The following is a 27,858-nucleotide window of genomic DNA, read 5'->3' on the forward strand; positions in this document are numbered from 1 at the left end:
GGACATGCGCGGCTATGCGCGCTCCCGGTTTCACCCAAGGATTATTTACATATTTATGGATATCATATCAGAGTTTTAGGAGCACGTGCTTGGTAGATTACTCACAAATTGTAGTCCGTTACAGATTCCAAAGTGCATAACAAAAATGGCAGTAACGTAATCCATTACACTATTTTAGGTAATAAACTATAATCAGACTACTTTATGATTTCTTGTGACATAACACATTTTGTTTTGTTGCAGCCTTATGTTAAACTGCTTTAAATTACTTTTTTTTCCACATCAATCTACATCACCTACACCATAATGACAAAGCACAAAACAGGTTTGTAACAACTTTGCAAATTTATTAGAAATAAAAAACTGAAAAGATCCCGTTGCATAAGTATTCATACCCTTTTCTGGGACACTCGAAATTTAGCTCAGGAGCATTCATTTTGCTTCTAGATGTTACTACACTGAGTGGAGTTAAACTGTGGCAAATTCATTTGAATGAGTCTGATTTAGAAAGGCACACACCTCTCCGAAAAGGTCTAACAGCTGAAAATGCATATCAGAGCAAAAACCAAGTCCTGAGGTCAAGATAACTGCCTGTAGAGCTCAGTGACAGACTTGCGTTAAGGCAATGATCTAGGGAAGAGTTCAGGAAAAAAAACTGCTGCATTGAAGGTTCACAGAAGCATGTAGCCTCCATTATCCATAATGGAAGACGATTGGAACAACTAGGACTCTAGAAAATGTCTGCCAGCCCCCATCCAAGCTGACAGAGCTTGAGAGGTGAAAAGGTGAGGCAAAGAATGGCAGATAATTGCCAAATGCAGATGTGCAAAGCTTGTCACATCAGACCCAAAAAGACTTGAGGCTGTAAAGGTGCTTCAACTATGTACTGAGTTACGGGTATGAATACTTATGCAATGTACTTATTTCAGTGAATTATTTTCAGTACATTTGTAAAATTTGCAAATCTGGTTTTTGCTTTGTCATTATAATGGTGTATGGAGTGTAAATTGATGTGGGGGAAAAACTAATTTAAAGCAGTTTAACATAATGCTGCAACAAAACAAAATGTGAAAAAAAATTGAAGGGGTAGAAATACTTTTGCAAGGCACTGTAACTCGTTTATCACATTGATTTAAATAGGATAATCTTGCACTAGGCCTATATTAATATAAAAAACAGGGCTGTCAAATGATTAATCACGATTAATCGTTTCAAAATTAAGCCAAAATTAAGTGATCTTTTGCTTAGAACAAGCAAAATAATCTGCCAATGGGGTAAGAAAAAAATCTTATTTCAAACAGAAAACAAGATTATTTTGTTTACCCCATTGGCAGATTATTTAGCTTGTTTCAAGCAAAAACACTTAATTTTGACTTGTTTTTTCTGAAAACAAGACAATAACTTTTACTTGTCTAGAAAATCCTTCTTGATTTAAGAATTTTTAGATATTTTGGCTGGAAACAAGACAAAAAATCTAAGTAGGAAAAGCATTTTTTGCAGTGTATCGGCCAATGACGGCCATGTTTTGCTTAAGATACGCAAATATCCTTATACACTTGTGGCACTTTGGACCAAGACTGTGTACAGTGATTTTTGTTGATAGGACAAATGGTTGCGTAGGTATAGCCATTTTGATGTTTTTTCCCCTCTTTTAGTGCCACCAGTGGCCAAGCTCTGCGATTTTTCTCCTCCAACCGGAGTTTGGCTAAGATATCTCATTCCGTTCAGGAGTTACAGGCATTTTACTAAAAGTGGCCCTGCCTCCTTTGAACATTTTGGCGGCCCTTTGCAACAGGGAGTTGAAAGTTAGACATTTTTTTGATAATTATTGAGATTCGCTTTCAAGAGAATGTTTCTGCACTGGTTTGGTTCTGATCGTGCAAAAACCGTAGAACTAGTTTGCAAAAGTAGGTTTAGCAAAAAATCCAAAATACCAAAGAAATTTCCAACAACATAAGACACTTGAGCCTGCTACTGAGGGTTTAGGAGGAGTTATGAGCGCTTTTGTACTTTTGACCGCTGTAAAAAATTGAATTTTGGGGGTTGAATAATTTTGAACATGAATGTTTAGAGCCAATTTGAATTTTCTCATGATTCATCAATGTTACATGCTCAGAATCACTTAAATGTGTATTAATAAACTTTCTCTAGTAGTGTACTGATGCTTGAATTGTTTATAAAATGCTGTTCTCTGCAGCAAAATGTCTTGCTGGTCAAAGGGGGTTAATAATTTTGATTGCAACTTCATAATTTTGAATGTCACATGAGCAGCGTCAGAAAACAGTAATAATGCAATTGTGTTAGTGAATTATTAACTTATTACCTTAAAATCTCTGTGGGTACTCCAAGTAAATAAATTAGATGAAAGACATTCAACTGACAAAAAGTATTGTGTATAGTGAAGTATTTTTACTTTGCTGTAAAAGTACTTTTCAAGTATCTGTACTTTATCAGAGTATTTTTCTTTAGAAAACTTCACTTCACAACATTCCAAAGCATAATATTGTGCTTTTTACTGCACTACATTAAATATAATTTAACTTAATTACATTAGAAATCTATTACTTTCTTACTTTTACTCAAGCAAAGGTACTTCAAATATTTACTACAAGAATACTACATTTTTAATGTTCTTAAGTATTAAAGGTAAAACAAACAACAACTTTTATTTATGAAATGTAATGCAGTAAAAAGTATGACATTATGTTTTGGAATGTAGTAAAGTTTCCAAAGAAAAACACTACACATACTTTTTTGAATTTACTTCGGTAAAGTAAAAATACTTCATTACTGTCCACCTCTGCATGTCATATTTTGAAATGTGACATAATCTGATTACATAATATCTAGCAAATGATTAAGTGGCTGATGTTGTCCATTACAAGCATCAGTCCTACCAAAGTCAATTCAATAAAAGGCAAAAAAGTACCAAATTCTGAACTCTTCATGTTTATTATTACTAGTTTAACAACTTCCCAAAATTCCCTCCAAAAAAGGGACTGAGAACAGAAACATCGAAGAATTCCATCATCAGGATATAGATGCTATGATGTTTTATACAACAAAACGAATCCACCATTACTGTACTGAGACAAGAGGATTTTGTGCGTGAAAAAGACAATCTTGAGTAAGTCATCATTAGACCCTCCCTTTATCCAACAGTCATAGATACTCATTAGTTTCCTAAACTGAACAAACTTCCCCACCTCTCACCCCAGCTAAAAGTGCAAACAGTGATTCAACATACAAAAAGGCACGTTTATCTGTCAACTGACTAATGATGGAGAAAAAACCTAGTAGTAGTTTGTGCCAGGTGGGTGTGCATGAAACATGGTTTGTCATACATAAATACACAAGATATTGCTTTTAATTAAGGGTTATGACACAACAGGCTAAAACGGTGTGGCTAATAACACAGCACTGGACGACGAAGCAACTGTGGCACTCAAAGGACTTTGTCCAGAATTTCCAGAACGCTGCTGTTGAAAAGGCCCGTTTTTCCACTGATCTCCTGGGTCACGAAAAGCCTTCCGTCTGCTCGAGGCCTCTGAACGACGACCGTTTCTCCTTCTGTCAGCGTGAGCTCTGCATCCGTCTTGGCGTTGTAACTTTTCATTACTCTAAATCTGAAAAACGCAACATTAACCGGTCAGAATGCACCAAGCGCAAAATGCCAGGATGTGCTATCTACATGATTCTGACAGGAAATGTTTTTCTGTTAAAACAGTTTCGGTGAATTATCTCAACAAATCTCGCTAAAATATTATATCTGCAACTCATTTCTAGGAAATTTTCAACACTATTTGATCAGATATCGCAATACTTCCTTTTAAAGACACAGTCAAGAAAACCCACCTGTTAGAGCCGGGCTGGTTGTTGATCAGCACTGGTTTCATATTTAGCGAAAGGCAGTCCATTGAATGATCCAGGCCTGTGCCTTTTCTGGGTGCGAGTGTTTTTGTGTCTTTAAGAACTAAAGTACTTCCATCCCGACCCAAGATTGCTGAAGGATTCCAGTGGTCCAGAGTCGAAAGGCCAGGTTGAGAATTGGAGATTTGTCCTGGAGATGAAGTGGATGGTATTTTTGATGTCTGAGGAGCATCATGAGTCAGGAAGCGCACTGACTTCACTGGCTAAAAAACAACAATGACAAAAAAAACATGCTGATGTAATTCGTTTAAACATTTGAGAGCATTTTTAAAAATAAACACTGCAAAAAATGCTTTTTTTCACAGCAATGCCATAGATAGAAGAACCATCTCTTTCATACCTTTTTATAATCTGAAGAACCTTCTTTCACCACAAAAAAGCTTTTGTGAAACAGAAAGGTTCTTCAGATGTTAAAGGTTCTTTATGGAACCATTTAGACAAAAAAAAAGGTTCTTCTATGGCATCGTAAGGCACCTTCACTGCAAAAAATGCTTTTCTTACTTGGATTTTTTGTGTTTCCAGCCAAAGCATCTAAAAATTCATAAATCAAGATGGATTTTCTAGGCGAGTAAAAATGATTGTCTTGTTTTCAGAAGTCAAAATTAAGTTTGTTTTTACTTGAAATAAGCTAAATAATCCGCCAATGGGGTAAGAAAAATAATCTTGTTTTCTGTTTGAAATAAGATTTTTTTTGCTTACCCCATTGGCAGATTATTTTGCTTGTTCTAAACAAAAACTCTCTTCATTTTGACTTGTTTTTTCTGAAAACAAGAAAATAATTTTGACTCGTCTAGAAAATCCTTCTCGATTTAAGAATTTTTAGATATTTTGGCTGGAAACAAGACAAAAAATCTAAGTAAGAAAAGCATTTTTTGCAGTGAAGGTGCTTCACGGTGCCATAGAAGAATCTTTTTTGTCTAAATGGTTCCATAAAGAACCTTTAACATCTGAAGAACCTTTCTGTTTCAGAAAAGGTTCTTTGTCGCAAAAGAAGGTTCTTCAGATTATAAAAAGGTATGAAAGAGATGGTTCTTTAAAGAACCTTCTTCTATGGCATCGCTGTGAAGAACCTTTTAAAGCACCTTTATTTTTTAAAGGGGAAGGATGAACTACCCTATCAAATCCTAGATCATCACACCTTTTAGACCTAAGATACTTGGGGTTTTACCTTCTCTGTATTGTGCTTATGAGCATCTGGTTTGACCAGAATGGACTGAGGTGCCACGGCGGCCTCTTTCTGGACAGTGTCCCTGCTGATCGTTTGATATCCAGCAGCAGAGGGAGCTGTTGTCTCATATGCCCAATGCTGCGCCTTGATGGGGTTTGAGAACAAGCCGTTTCTCTTTTTGGGAAGAACAGGTGAGCGACCGAAAGTGTAGATCTGCCCCAAATCCTGAGGTGGAGGCTGAAGGTTTACGATGGAATCTGCATTGTAGCTTCCGTGATGAGGCAGCCCTAAACCAAAGACAGAGAAGAAATGTTTCAGCCCATACACCTGCTGCAGAAGATTTCTGTATGTCAACAAAAACCTAAAAATATATGACGAGAGAAAATGACCATGTATAATTATTCATTCTAAATTAAGTGAAAATGAATGTGCACATTTTAGATGCAGATTTTACAGATCCACTAAATCTAGAATAATACAAAATTTTTATGATTAAGTGTTTGAAAGAAGGGCCTACCAAGGCTGTATTTGTTTGATTAAAAATACAGTAAAAACAGTAATAAAAAGTGTTTACACTCATGTTTGATAAATCTTTTGTGTTCTTGCTGAATAAAAGTATTGCTTTCTTTAAAAATAAAAACTTTTAAATGTTAGTGTATTGGGGTTTTCATTCAAATATTAAGCATTTGTCAACTGATGATAATCAGAAATGATTCCTGAGAAGCAAATCAGCATATCAGCTTTCTGAACACTGCAAAAAATGCTTTTCTTACTTAGATTTTCAGCCTTAAATCAAGAAGGATTTTCTAGATGAGTGAAAATTATTGCCTAGTCAAAATTAGCTTGAAGCGGTTTTGCTTGAAGCAAGCTAAATAATCTGCCAATGGGGTAAAAAAAAAAAATGTTTGTTTCTGTTTTTTTTTTTTTTTTTGCTTATTTTTAGATTTTTATTTAGATCTTTTGGCTGGAAACAAGACAAAAAATCTAAGTAAGAAAAGCACTTTTTGCAGTGAAGGATCATGTGAAACCAAAGACTGGAATAATGATGCTAAGAATTCAGTTTTGCATCACAGGAATCAATTATATTTAAAAATATATTCACATAGAAAACTGTTGTTTCAAATTGCAATAATATTTCACAATATTACTGCATTTTTCATCAAATACAGTTGAGGTCAAAAGTTTACATCCCCCTTTCAGAATCTGCAAAATGTAAATTACTTGACCAAAATAAGAGGGATCATACAAAATGCATGTTATTGTTTATTTAGTACTGATCTGAAGAAGATATTTCACATAAAAGATGTTTCAATATAGTCCACAAGAGAAAATAATAGTTGAATTTATAAAAATGACCCCGTTCAAACGTTTACATACACTTGATTCTTAATACTGTGTTGTTACCTGAATGATCCACAGCTGTGTTTTTGTTTAGTGATAGTTGTTCATGAGTCCCTTGTTTGTCCTGAACAGTTAAACTGCCGGCTGTTCTTCAGAAAAATCCATCAGGTCCCACAAATTCTTTGGTTTTCCAGCATTTTTGTGTATTTGAACCCTTTCCAACAACGACTGTATGATTTTAAGATCCATCCTTTTACACTGAGGACAACTGAGGGACTCATATGCAACTATTACAGAAGGCTCAAACACTCACTGATGCTTCAGAAGGAAAAAACATGCATTAAGAGCCGGGGAGTGAAAACGTTTTGAATTTGAAGATCAGGTTAAATTTAACTTATTTTGTCTTCTGGAAAACATGTAACTATTTTCTGTAGCCTCTGAAGGGCAGTACTAAATGAAAACATATGATATTTAGGCAAAATAAGAAAAGTGTACACATCTCCATTTTATTCAAAAGTTTTCACCCCCAGCTCTTATTGCATCGTGTTTTCTTTCTGAAGCATCAGTGAGTGTTTGAGCCTTCTGTAATAGTTGCATATGAGTCCCTCAGTTGTCCTCAGTGTGAAAAGATGGATCTCAAAATCATACAGTCATTGTTGGAAAGGGTTCAAATACACAAAAATGCTGGAAAACCAAAGACAGTCCCAATTTGTGGGACCTGAAGGATTTCTGAAGAACAGCAGGCAGTTTAACTGTTCAGGACACAGCTGTGATCATCCAGGTAACAACACAGTATTAAGAATCAAAGGGGATGTAAACTTTTGAACAGGGTCCTTTTTATAAATTCAACTATTGTGGACTATATGAGAAAATCTTTTATGTGAAATATCTGATTCAGCTCAGCGCTAAATATACAATAACATGCATTTTATATAATCCTCCTATTTTGGTAAAATAATTAATATTTTGCAGATTCTGAAAGGATGTAAACTTTTAACCTCAACTGAACATGCAGCCTTGGTGAGCATGAGAGACTATAAGATACAAAATACGAATAATGTGCATCTTGTCTTAAAATGACAAAAAGTATAAATGAAACACAAGCTCTAATATTTTTCTGTTTATAACAGTTGCACCAGGTGAAAGTTGGCTTAAACTGTCAGAGCTTGTCAGGGCTCGTTGGCTCTCACCCCTGTGTGTGCTGTGGAGGGCGCGTCTCACTGAGCTCCATCCCTGCTTTCCACCCAGCTGCGGTGCTCTCCCAGGACCGGCAGATGACATCACAGCCATTGTAGCTGAAGGGGTGTCGCCGTTTACTCTGTCAAGAGCCAGGACAACAGCCTGCGGCTTGTGCGGGGTGTGGCGCTTTGTTGATACTGTGCTTGTATTAGGAATGGCAGGTTTGGTTTGTTCAAGAAACCGTGCAGACGTTCTGTGGGAAAGTCGGGATGTTACTGTACCTTGATTGTCAAGATAATATTGTTTGTGCTTGTAAAACCTAAACAGTTCTAATAAGAAAACATTACATTTCTAGCATGTACTGTCACTTTAAAAAACCCATGCACCACTAAACTGATCTGAAGAGCCTATACCAATATTTTTAAGTTAACAGTGTGTCTAAGATATTAATAATGTAAGAAGTAGGAGTGTGCGATATTTATTATAATATGATAATATTCTAATTGTTGTTTTAATGATATGTGGACTGATGTGTGGTGACGAGTATGTCACTCACTTTGCAAAAAAACAAACAAAACAGGTCTTGAGATTCCAAAAGCATGTGTGATGAAGCCTATTAATAAATAAAAGCAAAAAGTATCCCTGTATGGAGTTTTGTTTTCATATTTATATAGTTAAGTAGGCTAATATCACACAATCAACAGCCATAAATAGAGTTTTTTCTCGACGCGTCATCAATCGGCACTGAATGTAAACAATCCCACTTAAACGAACGAAACTGGCTTATTTTGCTGATTATTGCTGTAAATGGTCTATTATTGTCATGTTTTGGGCTGTACTAATCGGTCAGACCGGGAAAATCATTTAGAGTACTATAGACTGATAAAAGATAAAACAAATCAAAGAGAAGAGTGCAAAAAACTGTCAGAACTGCTAGATATAAAGTCAGAATTCCGAGATATAAACTCACAATTCTGAGTTTTTTTCTCACAATTGCGACTTGTATCTCGCTATTCTTTCTTTTTTTCTCAAAACTGTGAGATAAAAAGACAGTTGCAAGTTATAAAGTCAGAACTGCTAGATATAAAGTCAGAATTGCAGGATATAAACTCACAATTCTGACTTTTTTCTCGCAATTGCGAGTTTATATCCCAGAATTCTGACTTCATATCTAGCAGTTCTGACTTTATAACCTGCAATTGTGCGTTTATATGGCATAATTCTGAGAAAAAAGTCAGAATTGCAAGATATAAACTCGCAATTGCGAGAAAAAAGTCAGAATTGTGAGTTTATATCCTGCAATTCTGACTTTATGTCTAGCAGCTCTGACTTTATAACTTGCAACTGTCTCTTTATATCTCACAGTTCTGAGAAAAAAAGTCAGAATTGTGAATTTATATCCTGCAATTCTGACTTTATATCTTGCAGTTCTGGCTTTATAACTTGCAATTGTGCGTTTATATGGCATAATTCTGAGAAAAAAAGTCAGAATTGCAAGATATAAACTCGCAATTGCGAGAAAAATGTCAGAATTGCGAGATACAAAGTCGCAATTGCGAGAAAAAAAGTCAGAATTGTGAGAATATATCCTGCAATTCTGACTTTATGTCTAGCAGCTCTGACTTTATAACTTGCAAGTGTCTCTTTATATCTCACAGTTCTGAGAAAAAAAAGCCAGAATTGTGAATTTATATCCTGCAATTCTGACTTTATATCTTGCAGTTCTGGCTTTATAACTTGCAATTGTGCGTTTATATGGCATAATTCTGAGAAAAAAAGTCAGAATTGCAAGATATAAACTCGCAATTGCGAGAAAAATGTCAGAATTGCGAGATACAAAGTCGCAATTGCGAGAAAAAAAGTCAGAATTGTGAGAATATATCCTGCAATTCTGACTTTATGTCTAGCAGCTCTGACTTTATAACTTGCAAGTGTCTCTTTATATCTCACAGTTCTGAGAAAAAAAAGCCAGAATTGTGAATTTATATCCTGCAATTCTGACTTTATATCTTGCAGTTCTGGCTTTATAACTTGCAATTGTGCGTTTATATGGCATAATTCTGAGAAAAAAAGTCAGAATTGCAAGATATAAACTCGCAATTGCGAGAAAAATGTCAGAATTGCGAGATACAAAGTCGCAATTGCGAGAAAAAAAGTCAGAATTGTGAGAATATATCCTGCAATTCTGACTTTATGTCTAGCAGCTCTGACTTTATAACTTGCAAGTGTCTCTTTATATCTCACAGTTCTGAGAAAAAAAAGCCAGAATTGTGAATTTATATCCTGCAATTCTGACTTTATATCTTGCAGTTCTGGCTTTATAACTTGCAATTGTGCGTTTATATGGCATAATTCTGAGAAAAAAAGTCAGAATTGCAAGATATAAACTCGCAATTGCGAGAAAAAAAGTCAGAATTGTGAGAATATATCCTGCAATTCTGACTTTATGTCTAGCAGCTCTGACTTCATAACTTGCAAGTGTCTCTTTATATCTCACAGTTCTGAGAAAAAAAAGCCAGAATTGTGAATTTATATCCTGCAATTCTGACTTTATATCTTGCAGTTCTGGCTTTATAACTTGCAATTGTGCGTTTATATCTCACAGTTCTGAGAAAAAAAAGTCAAAAAAATTGCGACTTTATTTTTTGCAATTGTAAGGTTATATCGCGCAATTCTTGCTTTATATCTAACTATTTTGATTTTATAAATCGTAATTATGCATTTACATCTTACAGTTCTGAGAAAAAAAGTCAGAAATGTGAGTTTATATCTCACAACTCAGCAGTTCTGACTTTATAACCTGCAATTGTGCATTTATTTCTCACAGTTCTGAGAAAAAAAGTCAGAAATGTGAGTTTATATCCCACAACTCAGCAGTTCTGACTTTATAACCTGCAATTGTGCATTTATATCTCACAGTTCTGAGAATAAAAGTCAGAATTGTGAGTTTATATAACACAATTCTAAGAAAAAAGTCAGAATTGCAAGATGTAAACTTGCAACTGCCAGAAAAAAAGTCAGAATTGTGAGATAAAAAGTCCCAATTACCTTTATTATTTTTTATTCAATGGCTTCCATATAAACCAGCCAAAGTATCAGCACAAAAACACATTCATCAAAACACTTTTTTAACTATAAAAATTGAGATATAGTTGTTTGTCAATATTGCACACCCCTAGTAATGAGAGGAAGAATGTGTTGGTGTTGTTGTCACTTTATGTAGCCCAGCTGTACTATGAAGTGTACTTCTGCTCACCTAAGCACAGGTGTAACATAGTTGGCCGGCAGGATTCCTACTTTGCCTGTTCGGAGAGACAGTCCACGCAGCCAGCCTTCTTTGAATTTTCCATAAACACCCACCATTTCACCCTTCCTCAGTTCCAGCTCCTCGGAGCGATGAGGCGTGTAGGAATACAGCGCTGCACACCTGAACATATCATCAGGTTAAAGAAGGAAAATACTGCATAGCATTATTTCTTTATGGGTAGAAAAACATTTAGGTGATCATTAAAGATACATACAATCTCACAAACACTTACACACTGATGGAGAGCTGCTGGGTGGCAGACATCTTGCTCTCTGACGGCAGGGGGGACGCCTGAGGGTTAATCAGTGCCATGGTGATGGTCGGCGGACTTTCACCGTTCATTGTTCTGTCTCTCTGTAATAGTTAGAAAGTAACTGGTAATTTTCTTATCTTTGCGCAGACACTTCAATACAAGTGTACAGATCTGTTGAACTCAAACATTCAAGCTTCTGATAACATATCACTCAACATATGCATAACTGTAAGTTTTAATAACTTTATGCCATGGGCTGAAATATGAATGTTACTGTCAAGGTTAATTCAGTAGTCACTTTGTGTATTTCTCTTGCATAACAGCAAATGAAACATCTCTGACATCAGTTGCAGTGCTGACTCAGAGAGAAAACCTCAGATTGAGACTTTTCCTAAGCGCTGATAACAAACGACTAATATTAAGACCATGGGCTTGTGGAGGAGAGTCTGGGCAGTTGAGTCATGATGAGTCTTTAGTCTATTATTAGTGCATCACAAAAGCATGATGAAACAAGAGAGCGATCTGTGAATTCTGTAACTTCGACAATTTCCACGCCTTTCTTAATCACTTACACCTACAGTATCTCCCATAATTATCTCAGAGAGAGCAGGTGATTACAGCTTAGTTACATCAGCACTGCCACTGAAGACACTGAAGGCCTATAGAGTTATACTTTAACACATTTTATTCAAAGCGACTTATAAATGAGAAATGCAGCATAGGTAATTCATCTTAGCGAGGCTGTGACATATGAAGTGCTGCAATCTAATTGTATCTTAAAGGTACCAGATAGGTACAACAGAGCATGTATTTTAAGAAAGTCAGTTCGTTCCACATTATATAGCATTGAAATCCTAGTGTAGGGTTTACTTTGAAACTATTTTCACTCAGACATTGCAAGTAAATGTAATAAATAATTGCACTGAATTAAACGTGAAATTTGGAGTAGAAACACTGAACGTTTTTTTCCCTTTTTGTAACACATAGGCCTACTCCAAAAATATTAAAAAGAAAAAAATATTTACAACTGTAGACTACCACAACTACTATATACTCATGTCAAAAAATAATTTATAGGTACAGATATATTAAGTTATTACTGTATCTTCTGTGAATTTATACCATTTCTCTTTTTTTACCTGGCAACACATTTGTATCTGTGTACTTTCTTACTTTTTTCTGTGATTTGTTTTTATAACTGTAGGTTACTTCATTAATGGTTTGATGTTTTGTGCTGTTTAATAATAATAATAAAAAAGATTCGAAGTTGCGATCTGAATCAAATGATTCGCAATCACGATCCGAAGTCGCAAACTGACTCATATGATTCACAAACCTGCTCTGAAGTCCCGATCTGAATCAAATGATTCGTGAACCCACTATGAAGTTTCGATCTGAACCAAATGATTCGCAAACCAAGTTCCGATCTGAATCAAATGATTCGTGAACCCACTATGAAGTTACGTTCTAAATCAAATGATTCACGAACCCGCTATGAAGTTTCGATTTGAATTAAATGATTCACGAATCCGCTCCAAAGTTCCGATATAGATCAAAAGATTCATGAACCCGCTATGAAGTTCCGACCTAAATCAAATGATTCGCGAACCTGCTATGAAGTTCCGATCTGAACAAATGATTCACGAACCTGCTATGAAGTTTCGATTTGAATTAAATGATTCATGAACCCGCTTTGAAGTTCCGACCTAAATCAAATGATTCGCGAACCTGCTATGAAGTTCCGATCTGAACAAATGATTCACGAACCCGCTATGAAGTTTCGATTTGAATCAAATGATTCACGAACCTGCTTTGAAGTTCCGACCTGAACAAATGATTCACGAACCCGCTATGAAGTTTCGATTTGAATCAAATGATTTGCGAACCTGCTATGAAGTTCCGATCTGAACAAATGATTCACGAACCCGCTATGAAGTTTCGATTTGAATTAAATGATTCGCGAATCTGCTCCAAAGTTCCGATATAGATCAAAAGATTCATGAACCCGCTATGAAGTTCCGATCTGAACAAATGATTCACGAACCCGCTATGAAGTTCCAATCTGAACAAATGATTCACGAACCCGCTATGAAGTTCTGACCTAAATCAAATGATTCGCGAACCTGCTGTGAAGTTCCGTTCTAAATCAAATGATTTCGCGAATCCACTATGAAGTTCCAATATGAATCAAAAGATTCACGAACCCGCTATGAAGTTTCGACCTAAATCAAATGATTCGTGAACCCCCGATTAAGTTCCGATCCTAATCAAAAGATTCACGAACCCGCTATGAAGTTCCGCCCTAAATGAAATGATTCGCGAACCCGCTATGACGTTCGGACCTAAATCAAATTATTCGCGAACCCGCGATTAAGTTCCGTTCTAAATCAAATGATTCACGAATCCTCTAATCCTCTATGAAGTTCCGACCTGAATCAAAAGATTGAAAAACTCGCTATAAAGTTTGGATCTAAATCAAAAGATTGACAAACTCGCTATAAGTTTGGATCTGAATCAAAAGATTGATGGATCTGAATCAAAAGATTGACAAACTCGCTATAAAGTTCGGATCTAAATCAAAAGATTCACAAACCCACTCCAAAGTTCTGATATAGAGCAAATGATTCGCAAACCCGCTCCAAGGTTCCGATCTGAACCAAATGATTCGCGATCCCACTCCAAAGTTCCGATCTGAATCAAAAGATTCACAAACTGACTACGAAGTTCCAGTTTAAATCAAATGATTCGTGAACCCACTATGAAGTTTCAATCTGAATCAAAAGATTCGCGAACACGCTACAAAGTTCCGATCTGCCTCAAATGATTCGCGAACCTGCTCTTAAGTTCTGATCTGCCTCAAATGATTCGCAAACGCGCTCTAAAGTTCCGATATAGATCAAACATAGGTCAAAGATATCCAACACAAACCTACGAACAGGTGAGATAATTAGTGAAAACATTACAACGACGAGCTGCACCTCAAAATGCATGTTAGATGGAAACATTCTGCATTATGGTCCAGTTTGTGGCACTCTATTCACTATATTTTAAATAGTTTGACCACTGCATTTCAGTTCATGACAGTTGAAAGCATCCAGTAAACCAAAACCACTTGAGAATTGAATAGTCTATACAGAGTGATAGTCAATGTAAAAAGAGCAAATGGGTGAAGCAGATGAACATGTTGTGTTCCAGTGCTTATAAATCAGTGATCTTGTGTTTGTCAGATGTACAATGCTGTCTGTTCATTCTTGTTTATGAGTGTCTCTCCTCTTTTGCTCCACAGCTCATTTATTACTATCTCAGTGTGAAGATCTGCTGACGTTGCTGAATAAGTTTGGTGATCATCTCCTGGAGGACATGGCTCAGTTCTACCTGGCTGAAATGGTAATGACCATCAATTCAGCCCACAGGTATCTGTACTAACACTGATCAGTTCACCTAAACATGGAAATCATGACAGAATGTTCATCTCTGGGTGAATGATTTCTTTAATGTCATCAGAAAATGGTTTTATTTTTTTTTTAAAAGTTCTTTAAAGGATGTTAAATCGATTTTAACCTGTTCTTGCCATGAAAATGAACCTTTCTTTATTTTTATCTATTTCATTTGTCATCTTATTTTATTAATCTTAATTAATTTGATTACTTATATCTGGTGTGTCTGTTCTTAATCTCCCTTTCAGTGTTTATTAATCTGTTTATACACCCAACGCCTTTGCGTGTTTTTGTTTTTAAATCCAAAAGAATTCACTGCTTGATGAAGAATATTAGAATGCATTTTAAAATAACTATATAATTATTGTTGTGAAAGCAAAAATTCTGTTTTGTCTGTTTCGGCAATGAAAATAGTTTCAATCTGTGGTGTTTCGTTCCAAAATAAATCTGTTTTTAAATAATGAGTTGAGTTAGTGATTCAATAATTAATTTATAAAGACAACCACTTGCTTCATTTCTAAATAAATGTGACTCTGGTTCTCCACAAAACCTTAAAAAAAGTCTTAAGCAGCACGAGTATATTTGTAGCAATAGCTACAAATACATTGTGTGGATCAAAATGATCGTTTTTCTTTTATGCCAAAAATCATTAGGATATTAAGATCATGTTCCATGAAGAAGTTTTGTAAATTTTCTACAGTAAATATATTAAAATGTAATTTTTGATTAGTAATATGCATTGCTAAGAACTTCATTTGGACAACTTTAACAGCGATTTTCTCAGTATTTAGATTTTTTTGCACCCTCAGAATCCAAATGTTCAAATAGTCTCGGCCAAATATTGTCCTATCCTAACAAACCATACATCGATGGAAAGCTTTATTCAGCTTTCAGATGATACATAAATCCCAAATTTCAAAAAATTGACCCTTATGACTGGTTTTGTGGTCCAAGGTCACAAATCAGTCTTTATGAGTGAATCGTTCCAGCACAAAAACACATGGAGATTCTGCAATAACTTCTTTTGTGTTCCACTGAAGTAAGACGCTTATGATGGGTTTGCACCGGCGATGATTAAATAATGACGTAAGTTTTATTTTTAGACTAAGTTTCCTGTGACTTCAGAGTGTTACACAATCCGAAAGACAAAAAACACAAATAATGCAAAAAATCCAGTGCTAACTGGCCTCCGGGCCAACTCGCAATACGAGTGACTCGTCTCTCCGTGATGTGATGCGATGTTCTCCTCGCCTTCTATTAATGACACAGCTGATGGCAGGAGGAGAGAGAGAGAGTCACTGCTCAGTGGAGAGGAATGAGCCTTTCAACCAGATAAGAGGAAAGTGTTATGTAACCCTATATGAGTCATGAGCTTGTAAAGCGGCAACAGAGAATGGGGCATTTTTAGCTCTCAAACACGCTGGCGTTCTCTCACACAGGAATACTGACAGAGGAGAGACATACTTGCATGTTTCTAATATGCATGTTTCTATGTGAAGCATCATGGACACGTTAAGATAATAATCGTTCCTTATCTATCTCTCACTCATCACCTATCATGAATCCGAATATCATTTAGTGTAGCACTGAATGAAAAAAACAAATGCACATGAGCATGCACATGCAAATAAACAGCCGATCATCATTCCTACACAAACACAGGGGCTGCTCACCTTAGGCAAGTTTCTGCGAGAGCTCCTCAGACGTGGCTTGTTCAATGTGGCGAGTTGTGGCGGATTGCCGGAGGACGGCTGCGCGCTGGAGCTGATGTGAGGCGGCTGCTGGCTCTGGCTTAGGGGAGGATGGTTCAGGCTGTTTAGGAGACTGACATTTGAAGGCCTGGACGACTTGTGAGCTGCTCCAGTGATCCGCCTGGGGACGCAAGCATTGGCGTTGACCCTGCCGCTGCTCCTCGGGTGCGATTCCACCGAGTCCCTCCTTTTGCGTTTTTCCAGAAGCTCGTATGCTGCTGGATTCGGCTGCAGCGGAAACACACAAAGCAGTTTAAAGAGAAGCCGAGATGCACAATAAACTCATGCTGGGTTGCATAAGCTGCTCTACCTGCTGCGTCTGAGTTTAAAAAGTGCTCTTAGTCCCACCTGCTTGCCCTAAACTTCCTGCGTAAGTGGCAGCTGGAGCGGCTGATCTGAGAAGCGGCGTTAAGATGGACTGGTGCAGCACATGTGGGCAGGAGGAGTGACGCTCCCTCTCTCTGTTCCCATGATGTGCTGCTCTGCCACCAAAGTAAAAGAAAGCATTACTGTGTCTTCACGCCTGGCTGCTCACCGCTGAGATGCCCGACTGGCATCGAGAGAGAGCAAGGCTGGCTGTTTTATCTTACTAACCTGGGATATAATCCGCAGTACGGATAATGAAAAGCATTCCTATCTGAAGCTTAATTATCCGGTGGCATGTGAAGTTCACTGGAGCAGCCGTGGCGGAAGAACGCACATGTCAGTCACAGGACTGCAGCGTCACAGATAACCCTGTTATCACACTCCATAAGTAGCGCTGACAGATGAGGGCCTATTGTTCTGAAATTAATCATGACATTAAACAGAGAAATGAGTAGGGGACTGAAAAGACTGGCAAGCAGTGACGAAGAGGCTTAGAAAATGCAACACATTACATTTATTCAAAGACTGACTGATTTATCTATGTTAACGTGTAAGTTTATTTTTTAGAATGGTTGTTTAAAATGTAAAGGGGTCATCGGATGCCCATTTTCCACAAGTTCATATGATTCTTTAGGGTCTTAATGAAAAGTCTATAATATACTTTGGTTAAAGATTCTCAATAGTAGTGTAAAAAAACCACCCTTTTACCTTGTCAAAATCATCTCTGCAAAAAATCAACTCATTTGATTGCATGGCCCTTTAAATGCAAATGAGCTCTGCTCGCCCCGCCCCTCTCTGCTGAGGGATTACGAGCTGTAATGTTTACTTTAGCCGCATTTAGCCACGTTTATCGGTGAAACTTGCCAACAAGCACATTATTAAAGGGGTCATCAGGTGCAAAACTAACTTTTTTTAATGTTGTTTGAACATTAATGTGTGTTGGCAGTTTGTGTACACAACCCACCCTACAGTGATAAAAATCCACTCAGTGGTATTTTTTTAATCTTTAAAAGTAATATCCCCTTTTTAAAATCAGTTCATTCATAGCTTCTTGTCGTTGTGGTGAAATACATTTGATTGACATTTACTACCGACATCTGAGCCGCTGAAGACGTAGAGGTTTAACGTTACTTTCATTTTTAAATGGAAAGCACCGATCCCGATCTACATAAGCATCTATATTCGTGCAAATCGTTCTTGATGCAGGTTCACCCACAGCAGAAAACTGAAGACTGACTGTTTGTTGTTTAAAATTTACAAAATCCTAATTAAATCTGTTTTTACCAACAAAAATATACATATATCAGGGTTATATTTAATTGCAAAATCAAAACAATTATGATATGCACAGAGCCTATTTTTAGGATCAATACTTTTCGCTTTTCGTTTTTTTTTTTTTGGCTGTGACATTATTTTCATGACAATTAAGCAAATATCCTTCATTCTCAGTGGTCTAATAATAGTCTCATTACTGTAGTTGCGTAAATCAGGGGTCTTATGTCTGTGGCGGCACTGCAGGGGTCTGCCAATTACTGTTTGATCTGAACTTTTAACAAAAATATGCAATAAGCAGGAATACAATATTAGGTTAAGCCAAAGCTAAAGTTAAAAAGCAAAAGTTCAGAAGTCCACATTTATATTTAATGAAAGACTGAGTAATTTTCTCAGATATTTAGAGAAAAATAACTTTTTTGTTTTTATTAATGTGCAAGTTTATTTTTCAGAGTGGTTGTTTAAAATTAAAAATAGAATAAAAATAGCAACATGTTTCATTATCCCTCCTGCATTAAAATGTATTTGTAAATTAAAAATGTAATTTACAACTACATGCATGTCAATAATGATTATTTCAGAGGTTTCTAGTGTAATGTAAGCATCATAACAAAGTATGTAAATCAGGGTCATTAGAGTTAACTAAAACCATAAAAAATTAATTAAATAAATAAATAATTCTTTACGTTTTCAGCTAGTTTTTAAGGCAACATTTCTCTCATTTTTATTTTTTATATTAATTTGATGTACAAAAATAACTAAAACGGCAATAAACATTATAAAAAAAATAATTAAACATACGTTTAAAAACAACTAAAGCTAATAAAATGGCCCCTTGGTTTAAATTGTTAAACTGATTTGAATGTAAAATTTGAAGCATGCATTATAGTTGTACTGTCTTTAATTTATGCTCATTGCATAAACATTGTGCAAAACATTGTCCAATATTTTTGCTTTGGCGTGAATGTTTAAAACAGATTTTTTTATTACAGTACCTGTCAAAAGTTTATGAACAATAAGATCTTTTCTGCTCACCAAGCCTGCACTTATTTTATCCAAATACAGCAAAAACAGTAAAATTTTGAAATATTTTTACTATTTAAAGTAACTGTTCTCTATTTGAATATATCCTAAAATGTAATTTATTCCTGTGATTTCAAAGTTGAATTTTCAGCATCATTACTCCAGTCACATGATCCTTCAGAAATCATTCTAATATTCTGATTTCCTGCTCAAAAACATTTATTATCATTATGTTGAAAACAGCTGAGTTTTTTAGGTTTCTTTGATGAATAGAAAGTGCAAAAGAACAGCATTTATCTGAAATCTTTTTTATCATCACTTTGGATGAATTTAAAGCATCCTTGGTAAATAAATGCATTAAGTAATAAGAAATCATCTATTTGGTATAGTGTAAAATGCTTTTTATTTCAGATAAATCTTTCTATTCATTAAAAAAATCCTAAAAAAAAATTACTCAACCGTCTTAAATGTTGATAATAATAATAACAAAAAATAATCAGCAAATTAGAATGATTTCTGAAGGATCATGTGACTGGAGTAGTGATGCTGAAAATTCAGCTTTGATCACAAGAAAAAAAATACATTTTAAAATATATTCAAATAGAAAACAGTCATTTTAAATAGTAAAAAATATTTGACAATTTTACTGTTTTTGCTGTACTTTAGATCAAACATATGCAGGCTTGGTGAGCAGAAGAGACTTCTTTAATGAACATTAAAACTTCATGTTCAAAAACTTTTGACTGGTAGGGTATTTTATGATTATTGGTGTTAAATATCATTTGGACATTTCTTTGGGAGATTCACCATGTTTTGAAATCATGAATAAAAGCCTGTTGTCTTACCTCTGTGAGCTGCAAAGGAAAGATCCCAACTTTGTCTCCAAGTTTACCTTCAACCCAATTTTCATTCACTTGTTTAATAAGAGTAATGCTGTCTCCCTGTGGGGGGAAGAGAGAGAGATAGGCATGTGTTAGGCAGATGTGGGTGCAGGACGTCCCTGAAGACGTTTACTCTGCTAGAATCACTCTAAGCTGCAGGCCCATTACACCCTTAACTCGGCTCCAGACCCAAATGGACCATCTGCTCTCAGGAACATGTCCGTTAATGGATGCTGTGCCTGAGTCAAAACTGTTATATAATACAAGTCCTGCAGTGTGACTAACAATACTGCTACATTACAGAGCCCAAAGAAGACAAATGTATTTGCTTCCCAGGTTTCACATAATGAATCACACAAATGAGTAAAGTAATACTAAACATGTTTATGTTCAACATAGAGCAGCCTCAAAAAGTAGACACTTCACACATAAAAATCTAGGAATATCATTAAAGTGCCATATAATATGCATATACACTACCAGTTAAAACTTTTTGAACAGTAAGGTTTTTAATGTTTTTTAAAGAAGTCTCTTTTGCTCACCAAGCCTGCATTTATTTATTCCAAAGTACAGCAAAAGCAGTAAAATTTTGATATATTTTTACTATTTAAAATAACCATTTTCTATTTGAATATATTTAAAATTGCAATTTATTCCTGTGATTTCATGCTGAATTATTAGCATCATTACTCCAGTCACAAGATCCTTCAGAAATCATTATAATATTCTGATTTGTGGCTCAAAAACATTTATTATTATTATACATTATACATGTCTAAAGTTTTTTTTTTTTTTCAAAAAAATAAAATAAATAAAAAATACTGTGTCCGTGCTTTTGAATGGAATAGTATATAATGTTGCTAAAGATTTTTATTTCTATTCATTAAAGAATATTGAAAATAATTACTCAACTGTTTTAAATATTGATAATAATAATTTACATTTAATTTAATTTTAAAAATGTTTCTTGAACAGCAAATCAGAATATTAGAATGATTTCTGAAGGATCGTGTGACACTGAAGACTGGAGTAATGATGCTAAAAATTCAGCTTTGATCACAGGAATAAATTACATTCTAAAATATATTCAAATAGAAAATAGTTATTTTAAATAGTAAAAATATTTCAAGATTTTGCTGAACTTTGGATAAAAATAAACGCAGAGGAGACTTCTTTAAAAAAAAACAAAAAAAAAAAAACATTAAAGATCTTACTGCCCAAAAACTTTTGACTGGTAGTGCAATAAATTGGTTTCATAAAAAAAATAACCTGAAACCTAAAAAATGATGGGTAATTAAAAAAAAAACATTTTTGCCTATAGTGTCTTATTATTTCTTAACCATGGTCCTAATAAATCTCCTAGATCATGATGTGAATATAATATTATTGGCATGCATGATCAATAAAATATATTTGTTCAACAAGAAAATGCCATTTGTTTCTTATTCTCCAAACAATGGAATGACTTAAAAAAAAAAAAAAAAAAAAAAAAAACACAAAACCATTTTTTCTGGATCTCATAGGAGATATCTCTGTTTCCATCATAGAATATTTTTCTATTTAAAAAAAAATGCTTTTTATAAATTTATGAATTTCACAATTCTGACTTTTTCCTCTAAATTACGAGAAACAAAGTCTGAATTGTTATATAGAAACAGAATTGTGAGAAAAACAGAAATGTGAGATAAAACATTACAATTTATGTGTTTTTTTATTCTGTGGCATAAATTGGCTTCCATACTTTTTGGTTGTCATTGCAAAAATGCAATGATGTTTATACATTTTTTTTGTCTCCACTGTATCATCCCAACTGAATTGTGTTGGTGCATTGAATAAATAAGAAGAAATCAAATGAAATAGATACATCTATAAAGTACAGACATTAACCTTGTAGAAGGTTAAGCATTCCTTGCTGTCCCCTGGATCCAGATTGTTAGCATTGAAGTCATAAAGTGCTCTGCAAACGGCCATGGGCTGCGGCTGGCTACTTATGACCCGCACCACATTCACCGGAACCAGACCGCTGTTGTCTTTGCCGTCGCCATAATACCAGTTATCATCTACTCTCCAGCGCAGGTAAATAACGTCACCGGCCTTCATCGTAAGCTCCCCAGGTGCGGTACTCTGGAAGTCGTATACAGCTTGAGCTTGCACCTGAAACCAATAAGATAAAGATTGTTTCATTTTCATGACAATTAAATTCATCCAAAGAAAAAAATAATAATATAATTTATATTATTATAACAATTAATATTTATACACCATTTCATACACAAAAATCTACTGACAATAATGAGCAAATACAGACAGGTTGAAAGTAAAATGTGTGAAAGAGTGAAGACATTTAAAATGATTTCTATTTAAATATGTGACCCTGGACCACAAAACCAGTCTTAAGTAGCGTGGGTATATTTGTAGCAATAGCCAACAATGCATTGTATGGCTTAAAATTATCGATTTTTCGTTTATGCCGAAAATCATAAGGATATTAAGTAAAGATCATGTGGATGACTATGAAGATATTTTGTAAATTTCCTAGCGTAAATATATTAACACTTAATTTTTGATTAGTAATATGCATTGCTAAAAACTTCATTTGGACAACTTTAAAGGCACATTTTGTCATCATTTAAAAAAATTTCCCCAAATTTTTTAAATAGGTGTATCTTGGCCAAATATTACATTTCTAAAAATGGTCCAGGGTCACATATTTAATAAATGCAAAGAGAAAAAATGCATCACTATTTCCACACAAAATATGAAGCAGCACAACTGTTTTCAACATTAACGATAATCAGCAAAGATTTATTGAGCAGCATATCATCATATTAGAATGATTTGTGGAGGATTATGTGACACTGAAGACTGAAGACACACCCTGGCAATTATGATTTCAAAGATATGTATTTTTATGAGCTCGAGGGCGTGGTCAAATTTGCCTTTTTTTTGTTTGTTTAGTTTTTTGTCTGTAGCTGATCACATGCTAGATTTGACAGTAACTCTTGTGGTTTGTAGGAAGGATCTTGACTGTCATTAAAATCATGCCGCAGATCTTATGCTTAATAGTTTTAAATATTTCAACAGATTTCGAAATATATTTTTCCATTTTCAATATGTTCGGCCATTTTTTGTTAGATTCACTCTATAATATTTATTCTGGGTTTTTTTAAATTAGTATTTTAGACATTGTTTTTTAGTAAAAAATCTGTTTTCGTCTATGAAAGAATATATAATATTAGAAAAGTGAAAGATCAACACATAATGTATTATATATAATATATGTGACCCTGGACCACAAAACCAGTCTAATCCCTAGCGTATATATTTAAAAACATTTTTTAAATTAGTAAAATGCATTGCTAAGAACTTCATTTGGACAGGCGATTTTCTTAATATGTAGATTTTTTTGCACCCTCAGATTCTAGATATTCAAATAGTTGTATCTTGGCCAAATATTGATCTATCCTAACAACAGCTTTCAGATGATGTATCAATCTCAATTTCATAAAATTGACCCTTATGACTGGTTTTTGTGGTCCAGGGTCACATATTTCTAGCAGTGGCCAAAAATACATTGTATGTGTCAAAATGATTGATTTTATGCCAATTATTATTAGAATATTAAGTAAAAATTGTGTTCCATAAAAACACAGAGTAAATTTCCTAGCGTACATATATCAAAGCCTAATTTTTGAATAATAATATGCATTGCTAAGAAAGTGATTTTTTTTTTCAATATTTAGATTTTTTCCTTTTTTTTTTTGCACACTCAGATTCTAGATATTCAAATAGTTGTATCTCAGCCAAATATTGTTCTATCCTAACAACAGCTTTCAGAAGATGTATCAATCTCAATTTCATAAAACACATATTTGTAGCAGTAGCCAAAAATACATGGGTGTATGGGTCAAAATGAATGGTTTTATGCCAAAAATCATTAGGATATTAAATAAAGTGTTCCATGAAAATATTCTGTAAATGTCCTCGCTTAAATATATATAAAAAAAACGTAATCTTTTATTAGTAATATTTGACCCTGGACTACAAAACCAGTCTTAAGTCGCTGGGGTATATTTGTAGCAATAGCCAAAAATACATAGTATGGGTCAAAATTATTGATTTTACTATTATGGCAAAATCATTAGGAAATTAAGTAAAGATCATGTTCCATGAAGATTTTTTGTAAAATTCCTACTGTAAACATATCAAAATGTAATTTTTGATTAGTAATATGCATTGTTAAGAACTTAATGTGGACAACTTTAAAGGTGATTTTCTCAGTATTTTGATTTTTTTCCACCCTCAGATTCCAGTTTTTCAAAAAGATGTATCTCGGACAAATATTGTCCTATCCTAACAAACCATATATCAATAGAAAGCTTGTTTATTGAGCTTTCATATGATGTATACATCTCAGTTTTGTAAAAATTTAACCTTATGACTGGTTTTGTGGTCCAGTGTCACATATGCATTGCTAAAAACTTAATTTGGACAACTTTAAAGGTGATTTTATCAATATTTAGATTTTTTTTTTTGCACCCTCAGATTGCAGATTTTCAAATAGTTGCTTGTTTATTCAGCTTTCAGTTGTATAAATCTCAATTTTGAAAAATTGACACTCATGACTTATGGTCCAGGGTCACATATATTTATAAAATATATAAAAGACAATTAAACTTCTGCAAATAACACAACACCTAACAGCGCTCCATCTCTCCAGTACTTCAAAATTAGATGCATGGAATGAGAGTTTCCCAAGAGCTCAAAAGAACACTTGTTACAGCATTAAACAGCATTACTGTTTGTGGCTCCAAATGCAATGGCTTTTTTCCCAACTGAAACTCAAGTCCACCGACCTACTTAAACCAAACTAAGGCCCAGTGTGTTTCAGTGGACATTGTTAAACAGAGAAATGGGACTCTTAGGCAAACTGATCTCCCATATAAAACCTCACTCATATATTTAAACATACACATTTTATAATCATGCTTATGCTGCAAAACACTATTGTTCCACTGAAAAACAAACATCAAGCTCTGTTTGATGTGGCACGACATCAAACACAGCGTAATATAACAAACCAAAGACAGTTTTGAAAATATTCATATTCAATACCATCATAATAAATCAAAATCACATCAGAACTTCTCAAATTTAAGGACACAAGCCTTAAGTCATCATGTCACAAAAGCAGCAGCTACAAAAAAAAGACAAATCATTATTCACGCTCTAATGCAACAAAAGCGCGTTGTACTTCTTACCCCTTGCGTGTTCTGCCCCGGTTTGGACGTATCTTGAAGGTAACTGCTTAAAAGGTCCTCCTGGACTGCTGAACTGACATATCTGACGGATCTGTCCCTCGGCGTGCCCAGCGGACCCCGTTCCTGCAGGCTCTGTAAGAGTCTCAGCAGCAGTGGATTGGCAGGAAGCTCCTCCACTGATCCTGGAACAGCAGCTCTGCACTCTGGACAGCACATCTGATGAGGGTGTGAAGCCTCGTGCTGCTGAAGGCAAGCTTTACAGAACGTGTGCTGGCACGGCAAGACCTTGGCAGACACCTCCAAAGGCTCCATACACAAAGGACACTCCAACAGGTTCAAAACAGCCAGATCCTCCATCACGCAGGAACACACACACACCTGGAACACAGTGTTATAACTACTACCTGAGTCAGAAATACACATTAGATATCTCATTATACAATGATTTCTCATTGCAAACCTGTTTGTAATAGCCAGAGCTGCGCACTTCCGTCAACACCTGTTCATTACGCTATTGTAATATGCGAACAGGTGTGAACGCAACAGCGACGTCTGGTAAATACAGACACGACGCACGATTATGTTTAGCTTGTATAACTATAATTTACATCTATTAAGCTAACATTTCAAAACCACTTGTGAACCTGTCGAAACTAAACGCAAGTTTTCATTGAAATCAAGATCGGACCAGTCGGGAGTTAAGTCACGTCTATATATACCTGGTTACGCGAAACGCGTTCGAAGCTGAAACGAGTTCGATATAAAATTGAACATTGTCCTGAAATGGAGTTAAATATTCACGTACCTGCTGTCACGTATGAGTAGAAGAAGAGAGAAATGTGTACAGGCGATTGAGAAAGCCGCTCTAAACTGGATGTTTGCGGACAGGTGTCATCTTACAGTTCAATGTCACTGAGATTCAGCTGAGACTGAGTATGACGGAAGACTTCTTTAGTCAAAATAATGTTTTCAGTGCGACTGTACACCTGTAGTAAGTTAAACTAGATTGACTAAATTATAATAATCAGTGAATATTTTTTTCGACATTTTCGAAACTGATAACGACGTTTAAACAAATGCATTTTTCAGCAAATGGTCGAATATGCTTAAACTTTTGAAAATTAATATTTTTTATTATTATTTTATTAAGGGCTAATTAACAATGAATATTAAATAAACATCACAATTAAATAGACAATTTGTGCAATATTTGTTAAATATGATAAAACCATTCCTTTTCAGCAAATGATCAGTGAAGGTTTAAACTTTAGAAAATTATTTTATTTAATTTAATATATTATATTGTTATTATAAATTATTATTATACTTATTTTATTGCAGGCTAATTTACAATATTATAAGATTAAATAAACATTAAAATTAAATAGACAATTTGTGCAATATTTGTTAAATATGATAAAACCATTCCTTTATTTAGTTTTAAGCTCCTTCATTTGGGGCTAAAATGTTTGTTTAAAGTAAACAAATGCATTTTCAGCAAATGATCAGTGAAGGTTTAAACTTTAGAAAATTATTTAATTTAATTTAATATATTATATTATTATTATAAATTATTATTATACTTATTTTATTGCAGGCTAATTTACAATATTATAAGATTAAATAAACATTAAAATTAAATAGACAATTTGTGCAATATTTGTTAAATATGATAAAACCATTCCTTTATTTAGTTTTAAGCTCCTTCATTTGGGGCTAAAATGTTTGTTTAAACAAATGCATTTTCAGCAAATGATCAGTGAAGGTTTAAACTTTAGAAAATTATTTTATTTAATTTAATATATTATATTGTTATTATAAATTATTATTATACTTATTTTATTGCAGGCTAATTTACAATATTATAAGATTAAATAAACATTAAAATTAAATAGACAATTTGTGCAATATTTGTTAAATATGATAAAACCATTCCTTTATTTAGTTTTAAGCTCCTTCATTTGGGGCTAAAATGTTTGTTTAAAGTAAACAAATGCATTTTCAGCAAATGATCAGTGAAGGTTTAAACTTTAGAAAATTATTCAATTTAATTTAATATATTATATTATTATTATAAATTATTATTATACTTATTTTATTGCAGGCTAATTTACAATATTATAAGATTAAATAAACATTAAAATTAAATAGACAATTTGTGCAATATTTGTTAAATATGATAAAACCATTCCTTTATTTAGTTTTAAGCTCCTTCATTTGGGGCTAAAATGTTTGTTTAAACAAATGCATTTTCAGCAAATGATCAGTGAAGGTTTAAACTTTAGAAAATTATTTTATTTAATTTAATATATTATATTGTTATTATAAATTATTATTATACTTATTTTATTGCAGGCTAATTTACAATATTATAAGATTAAATAAACATTAAAATTAAATAGACAATTTGTGCAATATTTGTTAAATATGATAAAACCATTCCTTTATTTAGTTTTAAGCTCCTTCATTTGGGGCTAAAATGTTTGTTTAAAGTAAACAAATGCATTTTCAGCAAATGATCAGTGAAGGTTTAAACTTTAGAAAATTATTTAATTTAATTTAATATATTATATTATTATTATAAATTATTATTATACTTATTTTATTGCAGGCTAATTTACAATATTATAAGATTAAATAAACATTAAAATTAAATAGACAATTTGTGCAATATTTGTTAAATATGATA

General features: G+C 34.1%; 1 protein-coding gene across 1 annotated transcript; it reads right to left on the reverse strand.

The window, feature by feature from the left end:
- Nucleotides 1–2,933: 2,933 nt before the first annotated feature.
- On the reverse strand, nt 2,934–25,540 carry sh3rf2 (SH3 domain containing ring finger 2). Its single transcript, XM_073820800.1, has 10 exons — nt 25,170–25,540; nt 21,796–22,062; nt 19,873–19,968; nt 16,289–16,594; nt 11,158–11,279; nt 10,875–11,045; nt 7,630–7,871; nt 5,099–5,385; nt 3,856–4,133; nt 2,934–3,626 (listed from the first exon to the last, which is right to left on the reverse strand). Exons 1-10 carry the CDS (start codon nt 25,524–25,526, stop codon nt 3,446–3,448), a joined length of 2,307 nt encoding a protein of 768 aa, XP_073676901.1. The 5' UTR covers nt 25,527–25,540; the 3' UTR covers nt 2,934–3,445.
- Between the last annotated feature and the right edge of the window lie 2,318 nt (nt 25,541–27,858).

This window comes from Garra rufa, chromosome 16 (assembly GCF_049309525.1).
Source record: "Garra rufa chromosome 16, GarRuf1.0, whole genome shotgun sequence".
Lineage (NCBI taxonomy): Eukaryota > Metazoa > Chordata > Actinopteri > Cypriniformes > Cyprinidae > Garra > Garra rufa.